At 44.2% G+C, this 23644-nt stretch overlaps 1 protein-coding gene across 2 annotated transcripts in view; it reads left to right on the plus strand.

The window, feature by feature from the left end:
* Positions 1 to 23644, plus strand: part of AGBL1 (AGBL carboxypeptidase 1) — a 402258-nt gene that overhangs the window by 215081 nt on the left and 163533 nt on the right. For both annotated transcript variants that reach the window (XM_083475009.1, XM_083475010.1), the window contains exons 20-21: positions 5126 to 5257; positions 15419 to 15595. In XM_083475009.1, coding sequence (XP_083331135.1) covers positions 5126 to 5257; positions 15419 to 15595 — 309 coding nt within the window. The remainder of the gene's footprint in view (positions 1 to 5125; positions 5258 to 15418; positions 15596 to 23644) is intronic.

Here is a 23644-nt window from a genome sequence, read left to right on the forward strand (position 1 = left end):
AAATGTTAGGCAAACCTGTGCGGCAATGTTCTATCAGAACGAGTCTTGGTTAAGTCCAGAAGGTCCCGTGCTTAATTCCTGGAGGTAGGGTTAGGAAAGATCCCCTGTCTGAAATCCCAGAGAGCCATTGCCAGTCAGTGTGGACAATACTGAGCTAGATGGACCAATAGGTCCGACTTGGTTTAAGGCAGCTTCCTATGGCCTAGGCCATTAAACAACAACAACAAACTGCAACAGTCCATAAGATAGCTATCATTCTCCCATTGCCAATAGCCTTGCTGCTTTCAGCTGAAACAGGTTAAATTCTGCTGAAGCTCCCAAGACACTTTCCATCTAATGATCTGGTATAATCCTGCACTGGCAAGTCAGCACGCCAATAATGGCCCTATCATTACAGATCTACCTGCACTAATCTCTCGGATGCAAAATGGTAAACTGGGGAAGCTTAAGCGGTCCAGCTGTCTGGCACACTGAGGTTTCCTGGGCACTTCTTTAATGTGGAAAGTTGTATTTTAGGTGGATAATGTCTGATCCTTTTTAGTTGTTAGGAGTGCACTAAATTGGCTGGTAATTGGTACCCAGCGGAACTGGGCGTTCTATCTCAGAATGGGACCGAGGCTATGAAATCCCTGTTCGATATTCAAAGAGGAGGTGAAATAAATACGGGAAATAAATAAATAAATAAATGCAATGTCCCACTTATGGTTAAACAAAGCTATGAGTAGCTGTGTGAGCTTGGAAGCAATACTAGAGCCAAATTATATCTATCCATATCGATAATGATAAATCTATATAATCTGTATCTATATATCTGCAGCCTCTTTCTTTAATGACAAACTCAGTTGTTCAGATGGGGCCAATACCAGGTAATTGAACACAATACAGAGGCTTACTTCCAAAATGCATGAACTGGAGACTGAGCCAGAAAATATGTGCATGACTCAAAGAGTAGCAAAGGACCGGTGTAGAGAGAAAGAAACTCAAAGACTCAGGCTCCGGAAATGTTGCCTGTTCTTGGCTTTCTAATTGGGGTATGGAGTTCCATCAGAAGAACAGAAGCACGGCTTCCTGGATTGCCTGAAAAAGCAATCTGGGTCAGCATTCAGTTTCTTAGCAGGGGGCAATCAGAGTCTTGTGGGAAGCCTTCCAGCAGAGCATGAAGACAATGGTTGTCTCCTGTTGGGTATCCCGAGGTATATTGCTTCTGAACATTTTTCTTTTCTGTTTTTTTTTTTAATCCCCACCCTCAAACTCTCACCAAAGAAGACTCCAAGAGTAACTTACAAGATAAGTAGTCAAGGCAGTCTTTACTTTCTCAGGATTAACATCTGAAAGACAGGGCAGAAAAGGAAAGGAGAAGATGGAATGGGGAAGAAGGAGAGGGAACAGGAAGATCAGGCGCCCGTTTCTTAAACTAACTGTTGTTAAAATGCCTACCTGGGATGCAAGCAGTTTGGGATGCAGAATGAAATGGCCATATGAGATTGGAAGGAGGGCCAAAGGCAGCTAGTTGCTCAGCAGAGCGGATGGAATAGCCCTGTTTCCCTGCTCAGCCTAATAGCCATTGATAGCCTGACAATGTTTTGTTTTCGAAAGGAGGAGATCCTGGAGTTCAAACCAACCTGCATAGTCATCTTTTCTGATCTTCATGACTTTCCCTCAGTCGATTTGTCGGTTTGGGTTGTGGTTAACCAGGGTTGACCAAAGAGACACTCTATTTACAACGTTACATTGATTGTCGAAATGCAGTGACAACTGACTTTCACATGGCGATCTTGATGACCTCCATTCTTATGAACAGACAAATGGGAGATGTAGTGAGATTGGAAATATTAACTTGTTCCATTTCCCAAAAGTGAGGAAAGAGCTTTTTTTTCAGCAAAATTTTGGGCATTCATTCACACACTCTCCAACACACTTATGCGTGTATTTGTGTGTGTGTGTGTGTGGACACCCCCAATCTGCAGCCCCCTGATAATGGCATTTTGCCCTCTGCTGCCCCAGGAGTCACCACTCCCACCCCAAATCCATCCCTGAAAAACCGACTGTTCCTTTTCCCACTTTTCCCACTAGCCACATTTGGCCCACAAGCCTGAAGTTCCCCACCTCTACTCTAATTCATCTGCCCATCGCTATCAGTTCTCTCACACAACAGGAAGCAGCACTGGGGAGTCAGAGATAAATTGCACTGCTGATTTCTCCCTGCAGCCTTCTCGTTCTCTGTTGGAGACATTACCTTAAAGAAGCAACTGACTCCTTAAAAACCTATGCTTGTAAGTTAGAGATTTCCCAATACTGTAGTGAAGATGCGGAGAAGTTTTGTAGCGCCAATGGGTATTGGCTTCCCATCTCAGCAAATGGGACAAATTGATTGTTCTTCAAAAGCCCTGGTCAATATTAGCCTCTTGCGTCAATAAATCCTGATTTTTCACTCTGATCAGTCGATAGCTGCATATAAAGGCAACCTGAATGTGGCCTTGATAAAAACAACCATCAGCTTTGTGTGCAACAGCAGAAGCTAGGCAGATGGATTAGACAGTCATATTAGATGGGGGGAAACACAAGTATTTTGCCACAAAGGAAGGTCATGTACTGTTCCTCAATTCACCTGGATGTACATAATGTAATAACAGTGTACAGGAGCAGCTCACATAATTGCATGCTTATCCATTCCTGCAAACTGCGTGGTATAAGCTGTGGATTTAAAGGCAGCCAAGTGGTGCTTAATTGTTTCATAATGTGCAGGCTTCAGTTCTCTCAACGATAACAGGAAAGGTTGGGAAACCAAAAAGGAAGCTGATAAATTGTCCTGCTATTGCAGAGTAGGATCTTGTGAACTTATCTTCCGTGGTTGCATCTGCACTCTAGAATTAAACTGTCTTAAGAGTCATTTCTTCTTGAGGAACCTAGGAGCTGTAGGGTCTCTAACAAAGAATCCGGGAACAGGTGTAGCTCAGTAGTAGAGCACATGATTTACATGCAGAGGGTCCCAGGTTTCAATCTCTTGTCATCTCTAGGTAGGGCTGGGAAGGACTCCTGCCTGAAACGTTGAAGAACTGCAAGTCAATATTGGCAGTGCTGAGCTAGATGAATCAACAGTCTGACTCAACATACTGAAAGACAACGTCTTATGTTGCTAAGTTCTTCGCAACCTCATCATTCTTTGGGGGACGCAATGGCAGCTATGAAATCAATACAAATCTGAAGTGCAGAGAAGTCCCAAGAGTAGCTATGGGCCAGCAACGTCCACAATTACATTTTGAACAGCTCTGTCCTAAATCTTTGAATGACCTCTCTCAGTTGTTGCCTGTGGATGTTAAACAGTGTGAGATACAAGATAGACTCCTGCAGGACCTCATAGTGCAGATGTAGGGGAGCTCTTTCACCCCGGGGGCCACCTAGGTAACCTTCCAGGGACCACATGCCAATGGTGGGTGGAGCCTGAGACAAAAGTAGGTGGAGCAACAAATGTAAAGGTTACCTTTGTACAGCCTTAAATTTTACCTTTGTACAGTAGGTCGTTTCTGAACACACTCACACACCCCTCTCCGCCCTCTGTCTGGACAAGCAAGAGGCATTATTAGGGTCCAAGGCCACTTTCCACCCAGGCAGAAACTTTCAGGAAGGGTGCAAAGATGAGCTGGTGAGGGGTGTGGCTTGAGCAGAAGGGCACTGACCTGAGGGCCAGATAGAGCAGCTTGGGAGTCTCATTTGGCCCTTGGGCCTGAGGTACCCCACCCCTGACACAGGGTAAATGCGAAGAGATTGAGCAGTAGTGCCTAACAGCACCTTGCAAACCATCTAGCCTTGTGAGATGATCCCATTCCCAACCTCTCTGAAGAGCATCTGAAACAGCAAAATTAGTGCTTGCGGGACTGGATTTTCGTTTGGTTTTATCCTGTTAATTTATCTTTTACATTGTTCTTGGTATGCATTAAGACTAGATTATTTCATTATAATATTTAGTTTATTCTTTGCTTATTAAGTGTTTGCCTTTGTTTATTTGAGTTTTCAAAGTGCTTTGTAAGAAATTTGGTCCCCCGCCCCGCCCCCGGCAATGTTGATTATAAGTTGATGTTTCTTATGTGCAGCTTTGAGCAATATCCACTGTGGAAAAGCGGAATGAAAATAAACCAAGGTAGAGACGGTCCAAAAATCCTACTTTCAGTTTCCAAAATATATTGCACCCACACAAAAACTGGGGTGCGCTATTCTCTTGATTTTTAGGGTGATCGATTTTTCTCTCCAAAATATTTACACAGGTGTGGGCTGCTGCTCACCTTAATTCTACAAAGTTAAGGAGTTTGGGTTCAGTTTCAATGTTTTAAAATGGGCCACTCCCATCCAATCCAACATCCTGTTCTCACAGTTGCTAACCAGATGCTCATGGCAAACACACAAGGAAGTCCTGAGGGCAACATTGCTCTCCCCACTCCCACACTTACTAGAATGGTTCAGAATGATACAATGTGCCATTGCATTGCTCCCAAACCACTTCAGGATGTGTGGCTCGCTTTTTACTTCCCCTGCTTCCTGGAGTGACTTGGAAGTGACGAAACGCCACATTGCGTTCCACCATTCTGAAGCCATTCTAGTTAAGTGCTGGTAGAGGTGACAGGGAGAAAGGGTCCCATCACACTGGGAATGTGAGAGAGCCCCAAACCACCAAACACCTCATCCATTCAATCCTTAAATCCTAATGTATTTAGAACAATTGTGTGCAGATTTTGGAGAAAATTCTTTTTCTCGAAGACATTTTTGGAGGGGCTTTGATTCTCCACAAATCACCCGAAGAATGGCTGGGGAAAAATAGAGAGAAACTTCAGCATAGCAATAAACAAAACTTGTGGAATCGGTCATCCAGGTGGGAATAGATCCATTGTTGCTAACCTCTCTTGTGCCTTTGTTAGTCATTGCTAGCCTATCAGCCTCCCCAACAGAAACAATGTCCTTTACTGTCATGCATGGTCACCCAGAGGCAATGCTGTATTCAGCACAGGTGACCAGACCAGGCTTCATTTTTGAACAGCTTTCTCTTTGGCCCAGTAGTGGTTTCTTAGCAACTACTCAGCTCTCTCCTGCAAGACAGCAAGATTTAGGAGCTTTCTTTTTCTCTTATCCTCAGGTGTTTTGCGACTACCACGGCCATTCCCAGAAGAAGAATGCATTTCTATACGGATGCAGTATAAAGGAGACCTTGTGGCAGGCGGGACGTACTGTTGATACGACTGTTGTCACCGAGGATGTTGGATACAGGGTAAGACGTTCTTCTTATAGTACAGACTTTTGCACAGAAATTCCAGGTGAAACTGCCCTGCTGAGTGACCTGTTTGTTGATCATTTGTCCTGATTTGCTTGCGCAAAGCTTACACAGAGGTGAAATGGTATTTGATCCTTATTCAGAATTCATTCTGATTTGTTTGCAGGGAGGTTATTTGACAATGAGTATTCATCCTGCATCCATCCTGATTTTCTTGCAGGGAATTCATACACCTTCCTGTTAATTGTTCATTCATTCCACAATAGTTGATTCAATCCTCCATTGGAAAAAGTCTATTTCTTTTTCAAAGTCGAACTTTTGTGGTTGCATGACAGAACACTTTAACCTACTTTAATTGGGCAAACCTACATTTCCTGATATGTGCTTGACTACCTTCTGGAAAATACAGTCTTGAGTAGGGATTTAAGAAGCGCTTTCTGTTCTGACCTGTATTCATCATAATCAGCACTGTTTGCATTCTGCTGCAATTCGATTTCCACCAACTATTAATATAATTTGTGCCCTTGTCTGCTACTTAACATGGCTTTTGTAACTGTTTACATAACTTAATCAGCTCACACTAATTTCAATGTAAAAGAAACATCAAAGCGATGTAAAAAAAGTCATTAATTACATCTCATTTGCAGACACAATTAAACAACAAAGAGGTGAGCAAATATTGATCGTATTTGCTTGCCTGATTTCTGTTCCTGACCATAGACAAACACATGAATTGCAGCAATTTCTACTTCCTTTTTCTGTTTTCTTCTGAATTCTCCAACATCCCTAGTCTGGAAACAGCCCTGGACTTTCTTGTTTTTGATTTTTTAATTATGTTATTGAAATATACTCTGAGTCGAGAGTGGATTTCATGCTCTTTATTCAGCTCATAGTGGTGAGGAGGAATGGAAGTTCCCCCAGAATGTCTGCTTTATATACATTGTTTACACAATGGGCCCCACGTGATTGGCTAATTCCGGGATTCACCTGTAGGCCAATCTGGTTGCGGATTCATTTCCACCTGGAGCTGGATTGGGTGGCTCCTGTGGACCAATCATATTCTTCTATTCTGGAACCTATTGTTCTAGGATCAATCAGACTGCTGCCTTTTGGATCCTATTCAACTCAGTACATAACAGTTATAGAATAACAAACTCAGGTGGTAAGAATTTCAACAGAGAGGAAACCACACAGAGCCACTGAGAAACAGAGAAGAGGTGCCAGCATGTTCAGAACCCTGAGGTTTTTTACAATTCCCAAAAAGCGTGTTCTCCTTAACCAGAGAGCACGGGTTGCGGTTGGGGAAACATGCCACCTTGCCATGACTAGGCAGATTTGAGAAAATCCAAGCCTGTTAAAGGGTTAATATTGGGTTGCTGGGGAGTTCTGTATGTTGCTAAATTCAGAGGAGGGGTAGAGTCTATAAATATAGGGAGCCAGGGGTTGGACTTCCTCTTGGCCGTTTTGCTTTCGGATCACCCGCCCTCCCTCCCTTTAATAGGAGGTTTTCCTGATCGCTTGACCTTGCTATTGCCTGTCATGGTGTCGTCCGTCTTGGTGCGGGGGCACAGTAGGAATTTTGCCATTGGCTGATTGGCTGGTGCCATTGGTTTTCGCCTACTGCGTAGCAAATCGTCACAACTTGTAAGGTTGGCGGTTAGGCATTGGTTAAGGTGGTTCTTGGAGGGGTAAGTGCCTACCCCTCCAAATGATGCGAAGGGAATTCCGTTAAAGGAATCCAGGGGCTTGCCATTCTTTTCGTCTTTGTCCCTGGCATCGGACTTGGGCCGTGCAAGCCCCAAAGGAACATGAGGGTGAGTAGTGAGGGACTGATGCCCAGCTTCATTTGCTCACCCAATACTTGTTTCCCACTAAGGCTTCCGCTGGTGTCCGGAATGCCTCTGGCTTCCGCTGGTGTCCGGAATGCCAGCTCTGTCCCTGAGGGCATGGACAGATAGTCATAACCAGTGCCTAAGCAACCACTCACATATTTTGTATTTAAATAAAGTTGTGGCCAAAATTATGCCAAAAACCCAAACAAAAATTGATGTGTGAAGTGTGAATTATTGGGGGGTGGCAACTGTGGGACTCAACACGCAACCCCTAAAACCTAAGAAGACAAGTAGCCTCTCCACCCACTTTGCAAAAAACACTTCCAAAAGAGAACAAAGCCTGCTCAGCAGCATGGAATATTGTTTATCTGACCCCATGTGTGCTATACATTTAAAGCAATATCCTACCACTTTAAGTAGTCATGGCTTGCCCCAAAGAATCATGGGAAGTGTAGTGTGTTAAGGGTGGCTGAGAGTTGGTAGGAGATCCCTATTCCCCTCCCAGAGCTACAATGACCAGAGTTCTCTGAGAAGAGGGATTGACAGTTAAACCACTCTGACAAGTGTAGGTCTAGGAGAAGAATAGGGCATCTCCTAGCAACTCTCAGCACCCTTAGCAAACTGCGCCTCCCAGGGGGGAAGCCATGACTACCGTATTTTTCGCTCTATTGGACGCACCGGACCATAGGAGGGGGAGAACAGGGAAATTTTTTTTTCTTGTTCTCCCCCTCTAAAACAAGGTGCGTTCAAGGTACATTCACTAGAGCGTGTGGGGCTGGCAGTGGGGGGAAGTGCTGCTTTCCCCCACCGCCAGCCTCAAAGATCCCTGAAGCCTTTGGAGCGCAGCACCCCGCTGCCCTGCAGAGGTTTGCGCGCAGCCGTCCCCAACCTAGAGCAGCGAGACGGAGCCCTCCGCAGTGCTCCGTCTTCCTGTTCTGGCTTTGGGCTTAGCGGCGCAGCCTGCATTCGCTCTATAGGACGCACACACATTTCCCCTTAATTTTTGGAGGGGAAAATGTGCGTCCTATAGAACGACAAATATGGTATTTAAAGTGGCATGATACTGCTTTAAAATGTATAGTGCAGATGGAGCATCTGTTGGAATTGATTATGGGAAACCAAGGTGGTGGTGGGAGATGGAATGATTTTCTTTCTTCTTCTTTTTTGGAGCCACCTTTTGTGTGGGGGGTGAATAAAATTATTGTAAATACCTTTGGCTGTGTGTGTTGCTTTCCCACTTTGCAGTGCTAAGGGTTAGCTGCACCTGCTGTAATTGAAAGTGAAAGCATTTCCCGAAGTGATCTTAATAGAGCACACCGTGAGCCTGAAACATTGACCAGAGGAAATATTTCACACGGCGTTCCTTAGCCTGAGCGAGATAGCGTTGGCGGGGTGAGGGACGGCAAGGTGGGGGAAAAGCTCATCGTCAGCATATCTTCTGGAGCTTTGTTGCTGCCAAACTTTAGGAAACCGGGGATTGCTGGCAAGCATATAGAGAGCATCAAAGGGCTGCCTTCCAGCAATCGAGGTGTGTGCCTTGAATCCGCAATGGATGAGCCACGAGCAAACTTCTGCTGCAGTCTGACAGTGGAGGCATTCAACATTGACACCCACATGTTATGAAACCTGTTTCCCGACAGGTGTGACCCACCAGCCCATAAAATGCATCATGCAGTCTTTACCTAGTATCCTCTTTCCTTCTTGAGAGCTCCACAGATAGCCTTTCTACACAATGCCAGCGCTCTGCCCTTGACTCCACACATAAGTGGACTGAGGCTACCTTGGGTCCTGACTTATAGGCAACACCTCCACACATCCCTTTTGGTTGGCTAACTGTAAACAGCATTAACCCTCAGCCTACTAACTTTATAGGGATGCGGGTGGTGCTGTGGGTTGCCGATCAGAAGGTTGGTGGTTCGAATCCCCATGACGGGGTGATCTCCCGTTGCTCAGTCCCTGCTCCTGCCAACCTAGCAGTTCGAAAGCACGTCAAAGTGCAAGTAGATAAATAGGTACTACTCTGGCGGGAAGGTAAACTGCGTTTCCATGTGCTGCTCTGGTTTGCCAGAAGCAGCTTAGTCATGCTGGCCACATTACCTGGAAGCTGTACGCCGGCTCCCTCGGCCAGTAAAGCGAGATGAGCGCCGCAACTCCAGAGTCATCTGCGACTGGACCTAACAGTCAGAGGTCCCTTTACCTTACTAACTGGATAGTCCCTGCTTTTGTACTGCCAAAATTTTCGCTCAACCCCTCCAAGAGGTGGGCAGGGTTTGCGACACCGCATGGGCTTACCTGGCCAGGTGCCACCCACCTTGCTGCAGAGTGGCCGTTGTCCCACCCACATCTTGGCAGGACAATGAGCTGCCAGCTGGGGGTGGGGTGTGGGCCGATGCTCTTCGGACCAGACTCACTTTGTTTTCCTGCTAGATTCACCCACTCAACCCTCCTTAAAAATATAACACGGTCTCCTTTTGCAAGCTAAGCTCTTGCTTCCTAGGTCAGCGGGCGCTGCTATGGTCGTGAGATGGTTGCTGTATTCAGAACCGGGAAGGAATTTCCCTGCATTGGCAGGTTTTGCCTTCCCCGTAGCAATTCGTCACAACTTTGGTGGTTTTTAGGTCTTGGTCAGTATCCTATAGTCGATCTTCGAGATGGGGGTAATATCTTCATGCACCCCCACGCTGCGGCCTTTGCAGGGCCCATTAAAGGGTTGATTGCGGGAATCACTGGCCCTAGAGCACTGGCATATAGGTCAAACGCCCGGCTTTGGTGAAGTGGGAGGGCATGCTGTGTAAGTTCACGCTTTACAGTCCCCTCCCATTGCACCTGACTACCCTGCACATCCTCAGCCCCTGTTGGGTTGAGAGGGATACCTGCCAAGGCCTAAGCCAAGGTTCCTACACCTGAAATTCAACAAAGTTGTGGCCTAATTTAAACCCATACATTGTTGTCCTGTCTCATTTCTGGGGGGGGGGGGTGTAGGCTCCAGGGACAGGGTTTAGTGTGTGGGCTCGCAAATTCCATGTAACTTTCCTTGAGCTCCTGGAATGTTGGTTTTGTAGGTGAGTCTTCTTTAGCTTTAAATGACCTCCTTGGAGATATCTGAGGAAAACAGAAAGGAAAAGTTGTCCTTAACAGTCATTTTGGCACATTGTTACAAATAGATCTGTTTGTTTATTGGTATGGGGTTGGTTGGAATTGGTTTTTTGTTTTTTGTTGGAAATGTACAATTAAAAGATAATTAATGAGAAAATAAACAGAGAGGAAAGAACCATTAGCTTGAGACCTGAGAAACACGGTTACAACAAACAGAATATTAAATTCGTATTTGCTAATGTTTACAAATGAGCACTCCACACACTTATGTTCCACTTACCTACCAGCCTTTTTATTTAATTAAAATAAAAAAGGTTGATTATAAAGACAATTTCCATTGTCTTAAGGAGCTGAATCGAGCTGGGGAATTTGCATATATATTTTTCATCATCCCTTCGTTGGGTTGGGCAAGGACAAGAAGAAAATTCTCAGACCTTCAGATGATGCTTGAGTGGGTCTGATGTTTTGGGGGCATTTGTGTGTATGTTGTCTGAATGGCAACTAGGGGAGAGGAAGTTGGTGAGTGTCTTTAGAACATCCCACTCTGCTCAAGCCATGGACCACAGTGATCACTGCACCAAGCCCAAGGCAAGTTTCTACGAACTAAAAGTCTCCAACAATTCCTTTATACTAAACAAAACCATGGTAGCTCAGTGGTAGAGCATCTGCTTCACATACAGAAGGTCCCTGGTTCAATCCTCAGTATTCCCAGGCAGGGCTGGGAGTGGCTCACTGTTTGAAACCCTCAAGAGCATCCCAACAGTCTTTGAAACATGTTGTTTAAGGAACTCGAGGCATCTAAAGAGCTAAGGTGGGAATTTAGCATTGCCAGATTCCACCCTCTCCTAAGTCCCCATTGCTTTTGTTATCTGCAGGTATGAGCAGCTGTCCATGCTTATTTTTTTCCTGCTGCCAAAAAAGCTTCACTTGCAGATTTTTTGGTTCAAGTTGATATAGGAGCAAGGGAAGCCCTTTTCTGTGATCAGCTAGCTGTCCAGCCAGAACTGCAAGAGAAAAACACACACAACATAGACAATTCAGGCTGCCCAGCTAGTACAAGGCAGAGAACTGGCTCATGCATTTATGGCTATCATTTGACTCCTCCTCTACACTGGGTTATTGAATGCTTGGTGACTGGGGATGATTGACATATGCACATTATGATACTGTGCATTTGCATAGTGATTGGGCTGGCCTTGCCTGTTAGGCTCCAGGATCAGCTTAAGCTGCTGGTGAATGTTTTCCTAAGCAAACTATGGGGACGAAACAGGAGATTTGCCCAGCTTTGACCTGCCTGGATGAGAGAATCAAAGGCTTAAAATTAGGCTGGTCCTGTGTTCAACTTCACACAGGATATTTCTCTTATTTGAAGGGCTGTCTGGTACAAGTCCAGTTAAAATAATCCTAAGAAGAATAAGGGGTAGGGACCTTGAAGTTGCCCAACCACAGTTAACAGCGTTTGGACAGAAGACTGAGAAGGCACATGGGCCATTGCCTGGTCACAGTCTTCTCCACTAGGGTGAGAGGCATTGCATTTCCATTTAAACTATTGCATCCATTTCAAAACAAATTAGCATATGCAAGTGATGGGCAAACCAGCATCCTCTTCCATCCTCTCTTTTGTGTGTGTGTTGCATTTCCTCTTGTTTTGGCAATGTCCTCACAGTACTCTAGCCCAGTGATTGCCATTACCGGTAATTTGATTTTGAATTGATTTTAGAATGAATTGATTTTAGAATGCTGTGTTACTTTTATTGTCGTTAGCCGCTCTAAGCCCAGCTTCGGCTGGGGAGGGCAGGATATAAATAAAATTTATTATTTATTATTATAGCATTTATTCTGTTTCTCTTGAACGACACCTTGAGCATGCCTTTGCAGTGTGTTTGTAAGAGGATCCATGTCAATGTGCCTGGATGCCTGTTGTTTTGTCAGTAAGTAATGCCAAAAAAACAACAACAAATGCACATGGATCTGTGTGTGTTTCTTCCAAGCAGTGCGTTAGAGTCTTTCACCGTCAGCCAACAATATTAGCTGCAGGCTAATAATAATAATAATAATAATAATAATAATAATAATAGAGCATCAGGTAATCTACCAACCAATGATAATGAAATGTGAAAGCAAACAAGCACAATTCATCTGTGAAAAGAATCCTGTTCCCTCTTGGAACCATAGGTGGCGATATTTGCTCAGGTAAAGAAAGAAGGTGTATATCAGAGCTGAAGTTGCCCCGTAATAGATATTGTAACCGTTTTCTCCAGAAGAACATTTAGTGTATAAAGTCTAGCAGTTTTGCACAAAGTATTTATTTGTGTGTGTTTAAATTAGAGGCAGATACACAGAGATTTGGGGAGGACGCAGCTGATCTCTAGTTGCAATTCACAAGAAAATCAGAATAGCTCCATATCATGAATCCATATTAGGTACTCTCCACCTTACTAATAATTTAAGAAAATCCCTATTGGATCAGACCCACAGCCCATCTAGTCCAGCATGGAAATGGCGACCAGACCATTCTCATCAACCTCATCTGGGGTGGCTACCAGGTTGGCTCGGCTGGTCTAGGGGCATTCTGAGTGATACTAGCAGGCATTTGCATGCCTTGGGGAATGGTTCCTGTGTTTGCTTTTCATCCAGCGGGGGCTCAGACTGGACACCTGTTAAGCTGGTTTGTGTGTGGCAGAGGAGGACCAAGGCAAAGCAGAGTCTCCTGGTTTCTCAGACCAGCAAGAAAGCCCAACTCAGAAGCCTTCTAAAGTTGCTTTGCTGTGTTCCGGAATGTTGAGAGTCAGTGTGATGCAATGATTTAGAGCGCCGATGTTTTTACTGATATTGTAATCTTGTGTGTCGTGTGCCTCTACTCTTATGAAGTGCAGATTATAAATACTTGAATGTGCATTAACCTCTTCCACACACAAAAAGCCTTGAAATGACTTACAGATACAAAACTACGTAAGATACAAAGGCCTTTGCAATACATTTAAAACCAAATACATAAAGGCTTTCACAATTCTGGGACCATCCATGGAAAATCAGGACACTTGGAGGTTATGTGGCTGTGTAAAGTGGTAGCATTGTGTTTTAAAGGTTTGCTGTTAATGTGGCTTTGGTGCATATGCCCTTCTCAGTGCCTGCCCCCATAAAGGTTTGTGACCTTTTTGGTAATGGCGTTGTGGAACACCTTACCCCATGCAGTGCATCTAGGCCTCTACTTCTGATGATTTGGTTAAGACTTTCAAAATTCTTCCTGGAGAGCTTTGCTTTTCCAAGCAGATGAATTCTGTCCCCCCCCCCCCTTCCTGAACCTTCCTCTATTTTATACTGCATTACATGATTGGTCCTGTTGTTTTATGAAGAATTGTGATATTTTAATTGCTGAAAGCTGACCTGAGTAATGCATTGCATTAGAAGGGAGAGATATAAATCCTTGAATGAATGAATGAATGAATTCAGGGCATTTGGCATATGGACAGCTTTAATGATAGTGCTGTCACAGTTTCTTAGTCTGGGCTTTAGTGTGTGTGTGTGTGTGTGTGTGTGTGCTCGCTTGCGCGCGCACATACACATGTGCTTACAATGGTTATTCTAATGATATTGTGTATTGTTTAAATTTGTTTTATTGCATCATATATATAATAAATTGTTCATATATGTGTATATGTATGCTGGGGTGTGTGTGTACAGAATATAAAGCTATATACAAGTCCAATAAATCCAATCACATCAATCATATAATTTATGGTATTTTCCCTATATGTTTGAAGTGTTTCCTGTACATTATCTCTTCAACTCTCAGAGATGTGTAAGAAAATGGTTTTTTCCTGGTTAGTTATGCCATACATTTTCATTATTAAATGTTTAGTACATCCCATTACTCTTTTATTCTGCTCCTACTAATTCAGAACCAGATAATTGGTTTATGTAACTTCCATTCAGTGTTATTTTCCAACGATTTCAGTGGGAGATCTAGCCTGTCTTCTGTTGCTTGTGATTTATTTTCATCCTGCTGGCATGAATTTTTAAAGCATTATGCTCCTCACCCAGATCTACCAAATTTCAGATAGATAGGACAAAAAGCTCCCTATTTAGAAGCAATTAAAAAGGTCCCCCCCTCACAGCCTAATTGCTCTTTTCCTTCTCCTCTCTGTAACCTTTCTTGTGGCCTGTACAGGCTGTTCCAGCAGCGCTATTGAAACACATTTGGGACTCCTTCATTTGAATTCCCATTCATTCCTATAAATAAAATGACTGAAGCCAATGGAGCTCCTTTGTTTTTGTATTTCATTCGTTTTTAAAACGATTGCAATTTTTTAGCAATTCTTACAGCAGGGGGATCAGTCAGCAACGTGAAGCCTCTGGACCAAAACTGGTTTCTTGAGTGCTGCTGCCTGTTTCTTTAGTTGTCAGTCTGAAACTGAAAAGAGATATGTAGAATGGAGTACCTGGGAAGAAGTATTTACTGGCAAGCTACTCGGCTAGCTGTATGTGGAAAGCGGGGGGCAGGACCGAGATACCGTCATGCTCAGAGTAGTCATCCAGGAAAACCAGTTGCTGAACAGAGGGTTGCAACAATCCTGCAACAACCAATACAGATGGACAAAGACTGAGGTCAAGAGATACTGGTTTGCATAAGGACATCCAATGGGTTCATCACTGAGATGAGAGAAGAATATTGGAAGCTGCCTTATATCAAGTCAGATCATTAGTCCACCACGTTCAGTATTACCTACACTGGCAGGAAGTCACCCACCCTGCAGGTTTTAAGACAGGGGACATTCCCAGCTCTACCTGAAGAAGCTGGGGATTGAACCTAGGACCTCTACAAGCCAAGAAGATGTTCTACCACTGAGCTATGACCAGTTCCCAGATTTAAACTTGGGAGGTATCCCAGATGACACCACATTCCCTTAACCACTTCATCACAGGTTTCATACATGCACTGTCGTAGACAGTGTGGTGTTGTGGTTAACTAGAACCTAGGAAAGCAGGGTCCAAATCCCCACCCAGCCATGATGTGACCTTGGACCAGTCACTGTCTCTTAGCTTAACCTACCTTACAGGGCTGTTGTGAGGATAAACTGGAGGAGAGGGGAAGAAGCCACAGGTGCTATTTGGAGCTGCTTGGAGGGGAAAAAAGTGGATGGAAAGGTAGATAAAATGTGGTAGGTTTATCCAATGATGAACACATTTAAAGGATTATAGATTTATTGTGTGTGTGTATGTGTTGCAGACCCTGCCAAAGATCTTGGACAAAGTAGCTCCTGTATTTCTCATGAGCAGCTGCAGCTTCCTGGTAGAGAAGTCACGTGACTCGACAGCCCGCGTGGTGGTTTGGCGGGAAATAGGAGTGCAGAGGAGCTACACCATGGAAAGCACTTACTGCGGATGCAGCCATGGCCTCTACAAGGTACTGTGATGCTTGCTTGGAAAACAAATTTTGTTTGCACCTCTTTCATCCTTCTTTATATACTATCCATGCAGGTGCCTTTCTTTCTTTCTTTCTTTCTTTCTTTCTTTCTTTCTTTCTTTCTTTCTTTCTTTCTAAAAGACCCACACAAAATCAGAATTCAATTCCAACTACTTGTAGCCAACGTGATGATGTCATCAAGACCATATAGCTTTGAACAGCTAAGGCTTCCCCACATCCTGGGAAGTATAGTTTGTTAGCAGTGCTGAGAGTTTTTAGGCGATCTCTGTTCCCTTCACAGAACTACAATTCCTCTTCACAGGCGACTCTGGGAATTGTAACTTTGTGAGGGGAATAAAGGTCTTCTAACAACTCAAAACACCCTTAAGGAACTACAGTTCCCAGGACTTTGAACTTTGGGAAGCCATGACTGATTAAAGTGTTATGACACTGCAGATGGGTTCGGCTGTATATGTGTATCTCAGATCAGCAGCTAAAAGGAGAAGCTGAGGAATGACCTAAAACATTTTGACTGCTGAAGGAGAAATTCCAAATGGTGCTTCCAACCCATGATGAAAAATACAAGCATGAACTAAATTATGGAGTGATTGTTACTCTTTAAAACTACTTCTGTGTTTTTTTGCCTGAGATGGTAGGGCTGAGCCCCCCAAAAGACTTGGTTGTTTGCTTGAGGAACTGGGCATAGATCTTGCGTGCAGGAGAAAAAGAATTGGGGCCAAAGAATAAATGTTTCGTTGGTTATATTAACAAGGAGCACTTGTAATTTAATTAAAACCAAATCTCCAACCTTCAGAAGGGCAAACATTAGCTCTTGCAAACATTTCCAGCTCATTCTTCTGATTAAATTACATGGAGGCTCGTTCTGCTAGGATATATTGGACAGAAGTTTTCATAGTACACAATGGGCTGTGGGGTTAGGATTGCCACATCTGATCTCACCCGCCTGCCAGAAAAATTCTTAGGCCAAACAGCTGTGTGTTTCTTTGGCTTGATTCATTCCACTTATATCCTGCTCTTCTTCCAAAGAACTTTGAGCAGCTAACATTTTGCGGCCACTCCATCTAGGCAGCTTATAATTATACTGTGTTTATTGGTGCTTCAGTGGGAATGTAAGGTAAAGTGGCCTGTGAAAAAGCTGAGCAGGGGGAATAATTTTGGTGAACCTTTGATGGAGGGATTTGGTGGTGCGTGGGTTGTGATTACCACACTGAGTGTATGTGGTGGCATGAGTATGGATGTAAGAGGGAAACATTTTCCATTCCCTCCTGTATTCAGCAGCGCTGTTTCCATTCACTGCAGTTCACCTGCCAAAAGCTATGTTCTTTGTCTGACTATCTGCTGTGGCAAAATTGCACAACTTATGTAATTAATTGCACAAATTGTGTAAGCTATGTTGTCATTATATTTTTCCACTATGTTCATTTCATTGCAAAGGAAACACGGTGCAAACAGGGGAAAACTGTAGTATCATTTGCAAACTGAAAGCAACAACAACAACAACAGAGGATACTGATTGTATTTACTGGATTGATTTTTGTTCTGAAGGTGGGATGAATTAGTGAGCATTGGCACTTTCAGATCCTGTTTCTGTTTTCATTGGAATTTTCTAACATCCTTAAGGGTGGGGCTTTTTTCACAAAGGCCTCAGTCACTGGCAGAGCTTCCTACAGTGATCATATCTCCTGATGTAGATCTTCACTTGCCCCTTCTTCCCTGGCTGGGTGGTAAGGGAGCACAATTTGTGTTTTGCCTCAGGTGCCAAAATGTCTTGGGTCAGCCCTGGAGGTTTTTTGTTTGTTTGTTTGTTTGTTTGTGTGTGTATGTGTGTGACTTTTACATGGATAGAACGTGAGCAAGAGTCACATCCATTGCTCTTACCATGTTTGCTTTTAGATGTGTCCAAAGCTGGCATGTGGCTTCTGGAAGGTTGGCCACAAAGAAGTGGAGCCCTCAGGCTAAAAAAGTTTCCTCAGCCCCGTCAGAGGCCTTCAGTTCATTTGCTGTTCTGTTGTGAGTTCAGCAAGTTCTTTGAGAATTCAACAGGTTCAGCCAGGCTGCCAGCCTGAATCATGGAAGTGCCCCCATTATGGGTCACACAGTGTAATAATGGAGGTACTAAAAACACAGATTGGGGTATGAGTTTCAGCCAGGCATCACCAACCTGGTTGTTTTCTGCTGCTCCAGAGAAGCGGACACGGAGCAATGGATCCAAACTACAAGAAAGAAGATTCCACCTAAACATTAGGAAGAACTTCCTGACAGTAAGAGCTGTTCGACAGTGGAATTTGCTGCCAAGGAGTTGACAACCATATGTCAGGAGTGCTCTAATGGTGTTTCCTGCTTGGCAGGGGGTTGGACTCTATGGCCCTTGTGGTCTCTTCCAACTTTATGATTCTATGATTCTAAGTGTTGTCTGCATGCTTTTTAAGAATCAAAAGGAAGCATTTCTCCCTATCCTAGTGCTGGGGTGTGTGTGTGTGTGTGTAAATACTGCCTTTTAGTCTTACAGAGCAGGCAGGTCACTGATCGTAGCGCTGTGGTACTTATCACTAAAGTGGAAGAAAAGATCCTACTGTCTTCTTGCTCTTTGAAGATCTTCTCAAAATAGAAGAGGGCTTCATTTCCTAACTGGATCAGGAGTAGGACAGAGGGGGTCCCTGACAGGCAACTTCCGGTGGCTTGGGAGGCTGGAAGTAGCCTCTGGGTTGCCCACCCCTGCTTTAAGTACTCCTACTGGCCCTCAACAATGAGCAATTTGAAGGCACTCTGATGCAATTCCATCCCCTGAAGATCAGCAGATCTGAGCCTCATCAGTGTTTGGGTGAGGAATTGCTTGGGAACCCAAGAGATTGCTCTGAGTTCCTTGGAGGAAGAAACACAGCGATGCAACACCATTATTTATCTCTACAAGGCATGTTCATTGGATGCAGCAAGTAAATAGATGGATGATTATTTAGCAATCAAATTTATGATCAGAGTCAAGGGACCATGAAGCTCATTACAAACTCCATAGAGTTGTCACTCCACGCATCAGTGAAGCGTAGCAAGGAGGAAACAAGCAGCTGTTCTAAGCGCACACAGAATTCCAGGACAACCGTGTGGGACAGAAAACACAGGAGTATATATTAAGGGAATATCAGGGAGGGAAATGGATTTGCTCTGCTTGGCTGGAACATACTAAACACATCCCACTTGTGAGAAAAGGGACAGCCATTTCCAAACCAACACCTGGAGTACATGGGTGGATGTTGCAAAAGGCTGTTTCTCAATGACCAAGAACAAAAACATGAAGGGCCAGAAGTAAAGGTGGGTTTAAGGAAGCTAATTCTCTCTTTTTATGTTGCTCCAACATTGTGGGCCAAAAGAGCTTATTAGTGCAAATTGTGAGAACATGAGTAGCTCTGACCTTTATGCCCAACCTCCAATCTCCTTCCTAAGCCAAGGGCAGGCTCAAAACATTTTGATGCAGGAAATCTGGTTGGTGCCCCCACCATATAAAGGATGTAGAAAGGCCTTGCTTTGCATTCTGTCCTGCATACAGCTTGCAGCTCTGTTTCCGTTCCACAGTTCGTCTTCAGTCAAAAACTATGTTATTTGTCTTGCTGTCCACTGTGACAAAAGTATGTGACTTATGTAATGTACACAATTAATTAACTAAATTAGGTTGTCATTACATGATTCCACCCCATTCATTTCAGCGCAAATGGGGGAGGGGAAGTAATGTACCATTTTGTGGACTGAAAGAAAAAATAACAGCAAATACTGATAATTTTTTGCTGGGTCAATTTCCATTCTGGACGTGGGACAAATAAATTAACATTGGCAATTTCTGCTCCATTTTCACCAGACTTCTCTGACATTCCTGCACCACACACACACACACACACACACACACACACACACTTGATCAGAAGGCAATTCTCTAGCTATAACATCATTGAAATGGGAAGAAAGCCTATTCCTTTCCATGAGGCTTATGGCTGTGGATTCTCTAGTGAGTTTGTTTGCTTATTTATTTATTTATACTTTAAATTTCTGTCTCCCCAGTTCCTCTCAAAGGAAACCAGGGTGTCAAAGAACAAAAGAGAAGAACAATGGATTCTCTTGCCCAAAAGTATGCTGTGCTTTTTCTCCCAACCCTGCTATCCTTCAAGGCACTTGGAATCTGTAACCTGAGGCTGCTGCTTTTCCATGCCTTATGCTAGAGTCCTATGTTTATTGTGACCCATAGGTTACATCAAATGTTTATGCATTCTGTGCCACTCTGATCCTTTTGTCAGTCCTGTGATGGAACTATGACCCTTCAGGAGGAAAACCTCCAGAGACATAGCTCCTGCTAAAGTCGGACACAGCTATATAGGAAAGTTTGCACTAAGTGATGTGAGAGAGGCAAGTTTGCTTGCAGTAAGCAGCGCACTAAGCCGGTAATGAAGCTTGCACTAAGCTGGACTCTGCAATGTAATAAAGCTTGCACCATGGCCAACTATTCAGTTGGGAAATGCATGACTAACATGAGGAAACCTTGCTGTTCCTCCAGTTCAAAGTGGCTGTTTATTAGCTAAGGAACATAGGGAGCTGCCAGGTCAAAGCCAGGTCCATGTAGCTTAGTATTGTCTATCCCAGGACAGGAATACTGTGCAGTGGTACATTGGGTTACAGACGCTTCAGGTTACAGATGCTTCAGGTTACAGACCCCACTAACCCAGAAATAGTACCTCGGGTTAAGAACTTTGTATCAGGATGAGAACAGAAATCATGCGGCAGCGGCGCGGCGGCAGCGAGAGGCCCCATTAGCTAGAGTGGTACCTCAGGTTAAGAACAGTTTCAGGTTAAGAACGGACCTCCAGAACAAATTAAGTTCTTAATCCGAAGTACCACTGTAGTGGACTTGTGGACCTCCAGATGTTGTTCGGCTACAACTGCTATCATCCCTGACCATTGCTGGTTGGGGCTGATGAGAGTTGGGAGTCCATTAACATATAGAGGACCAGAGGTTCCCTATCTCTTCTAGTCCACAGCAAGGAGAGTCAAGCCTCTTTTCAACAGGATATCCATAAGAACCTTACAAACAGGATATGAGTGGATATGATGTGATTTCCAGGAACTGGTGTTCAGGGGCATACTGCCTCCAACAGTGAAGGCAGAACCTAGTCATAATGGCTAGTAGCCACTGATAGCCATACACTCCATCAATGTGGAGGGCCAGTTCATGGCACAACTGTTTCCAGATGCAGGATGGATCAGAAATCCTGTCCTAGCAACATGGTTTCCTCTTGCATCCCTATAGTGTGCATAACATCATATGGTGTGTCCTGAGCTTCAAATTCTGTTGAAAGGTTTCATGCCTAGTCCTGACCTGGTGTCAGACACTGGGTACTCGGGGAACAAACCAGGCACTCCATAGGTCTAGGACTTTGCGTAGCAGGTTCCAGTACTCCTGGTTCCATTAGAAGAGAAGAGTTTGGATTTGATATCCCACTTTATCACTACCCTAAGGAGTCTCAAAGCGGCTATCAACCTCCTTTCCCCTCCTCCCCCACAACAAACACTCTGTGAGGTGAGTGAGGCTGAGAGACTTCAAAGAAGTGTGAATGGCCCAAGGTCACCCAACAGCTGCATGTGGAGGAGCAGGGAATCAAACCCGGTTCACCAGATTATGAGTCCACTGCTCTTAACCACTACACCACATCAGGAGAGCCTCACAGTCAATGACCCTTGTAGCCCAGCATCCTGTTCCCATGTTGACCAACCAGATGCTTCTGGGAAGTCCACAAGCAGCAATACTTGCCCACTTGTGTTTTCCAGCAGCTGATATTCTGAGGCGTACTGCCTCTTGAGAGTGAAGGCAAGGCAAGGTTGCATGAACCCCAGAGAGCGCCCCGGCAATTCTACATGAGAGACACCATTTGGAAAGAGAGGGAAGGAAATCCTGCCCTTTTTTGTTCAGGTCCATAAGGAAGCAGATGAATTATAAAGCAGCATAAAAATTTCCACTCGGAACATATTGCAAATGATTTCGGTATGTTGGAAAGCTCAGTCACAGTTGGATCATGAGGTTATTATTGTAAGGTCATCTTTTCATTTCCCCCCTTTCCCTTTTTTTGTTTTTTGTTTAGCATCACCATTTATCCAAAAGACGGAGGACACTTAAAACATGCCCAGGGGTGTATTTTCCCCTCTTCCGTCGTAAGAATATAAATATGTTCGCAGTTTCTCTGGTTCAGGCAGCTTTCAAGTAGTTCCAATCATTTCTCCCCCGTACACTAAGTCCCTGATTTGTTAGTCCCAGAATGAAATATCATTTCTTAACGCTGACATTTATGTTGGAGCTACATAAGAGAACATAAAGCTATTACCTTCCAATAATTGATATTTTAATGCCTTATAACTTACTAGTAAAATGCCCTCCAAATGGTGGAAATATGTATGGAAGTGTCACTGTAAAGATGGGTTGTAACAAAGGAGCTGGGAGATATGCTTATCCAAACCTCTGTTTCCCAGAACCCTTTTCCTGGGATCCTGTTCTCCCCACTCTCAATCCCTTGGAACCCCCACTTCTGCATCTGCTACTCCATGTCCTCCATTTTCTCCTAAGAATTCATAAGAAGAATAAGGACGCAAGAGGAGGCTGCTGGATCAGGCAGCAGCTCATTTAGTCCAGAATTCTGTTCTCACAGTGGCCAACCAGATGCCTATAAGAAATCCACAGGACCTGAGTGCACAACAGCACCTCTTCCCTCCCAGCGACTGGGATTTAGAGGCATGCGCTCTCCAACAGTGGAGACAGAACATATCCAGTGCAGTCTTTAGCATATGCGCCGCCGGGGTGCAAAGATCCGCCCAGCGCCTTCAAATTTAGTTTAGCCCCCAAATTAACTTTTATTATGATGTACGAGTTAATTTTGCATGCACAGCGCCATTGAGAATGACAATTGCCATTGTTGAGTCTGATAAGCGCTGTTGTTGAGTCAAGCGCCGCTGTTGTGAATGACAAGCATCTTTGGTAAATGAGCGCACAAAGTCGAAAGTCCTTTAGGGAAACAGTAGGTATACCTTTCGGTAATACCTAGGTATATATGTATTTTGTTTTTCTAGCTTGATCAAAATTATTTATTATTTCATAACAGGTAGATAGCTTAGAGCTTAAGTGGCTTCATTGGCGGGCACCTGGCACCCCCCAGAATTTGGCGCCTGGGTGCCCTACATCCCTTGCACCCCTGGGTTAAGACAGCCCTGAATATTAGTAAGATTAGTAGCTATAGAGAGCCTTCTCCTCCATGAATTTGTCTAATACTCTTTAAAAGTCATCCAAGTTGGTGGTCACCACTGCCTGTTGTAGACTGAATCCCGTCATTTAACTCAAATATTTCCCCCCAGTGCTGTGCTAGTTGTTGGTCTGTGCTGAATGCCCATATTCAACCTTTTGCTCCTGGAGCTACGTGGTGTGATGGGTATTGTTCCTTTGCTTATTTCAAAGAAGTTAGCTAGCTATGCAACCAGGCGTGAGAATGGGGATTTGAGCACTAGCTGTCATAAATACTAGAAATTAGTGCAATTCGCCTATGCTTTTTCTCAGGAGAAGCGACAGTCAGGAGGCTCTGGATCCCCTCCAGAAATGGAAGGCTGCTGTTTCTCCAAAACATAACTTATTATCTCCTCTTATCCATCTCTCTGACAATTCCTTCTCAACACCAGCACTGACTATGCATCCAGTAGTAGATAGGTAGCCGTGTTGGTCTGCCATAGTCAAAATAAAAAATTCCTTCCAGTAGCACCTTAAAGACCAACTAAGTTAGTTCTTGTGCATGCACACGAAAGCTCATACCAAGAACTGACTATGCAGTTCAGGAGGAGACAGTGGTCAGACTCAAAAGCTTGGAGACCAGGTCCTTTAAACAGAAGAGCCAGGCTGGACCAGAGCCAAGATTCATCTAATCCACATTCTGTTCCCACAGTCGCCACCCAGATGCCTATGGGAAGTCTGGAAGCAGGACATTTGCACAAGAGCATTTATTAATTACCATATTT

The sequence above is a fragment of the Podarcis liolepis genome (assembly GCF_965112155.1).
Source record: "Podarcis liolepis genome assembly, chromosome: 14".
Classification (NCBI taxonomy): Eukaryota; Metazoa; Chordata; class Lepidosauria; order Squamata; family Lacertidae; genus Podarcis; species Podarcis liolepis.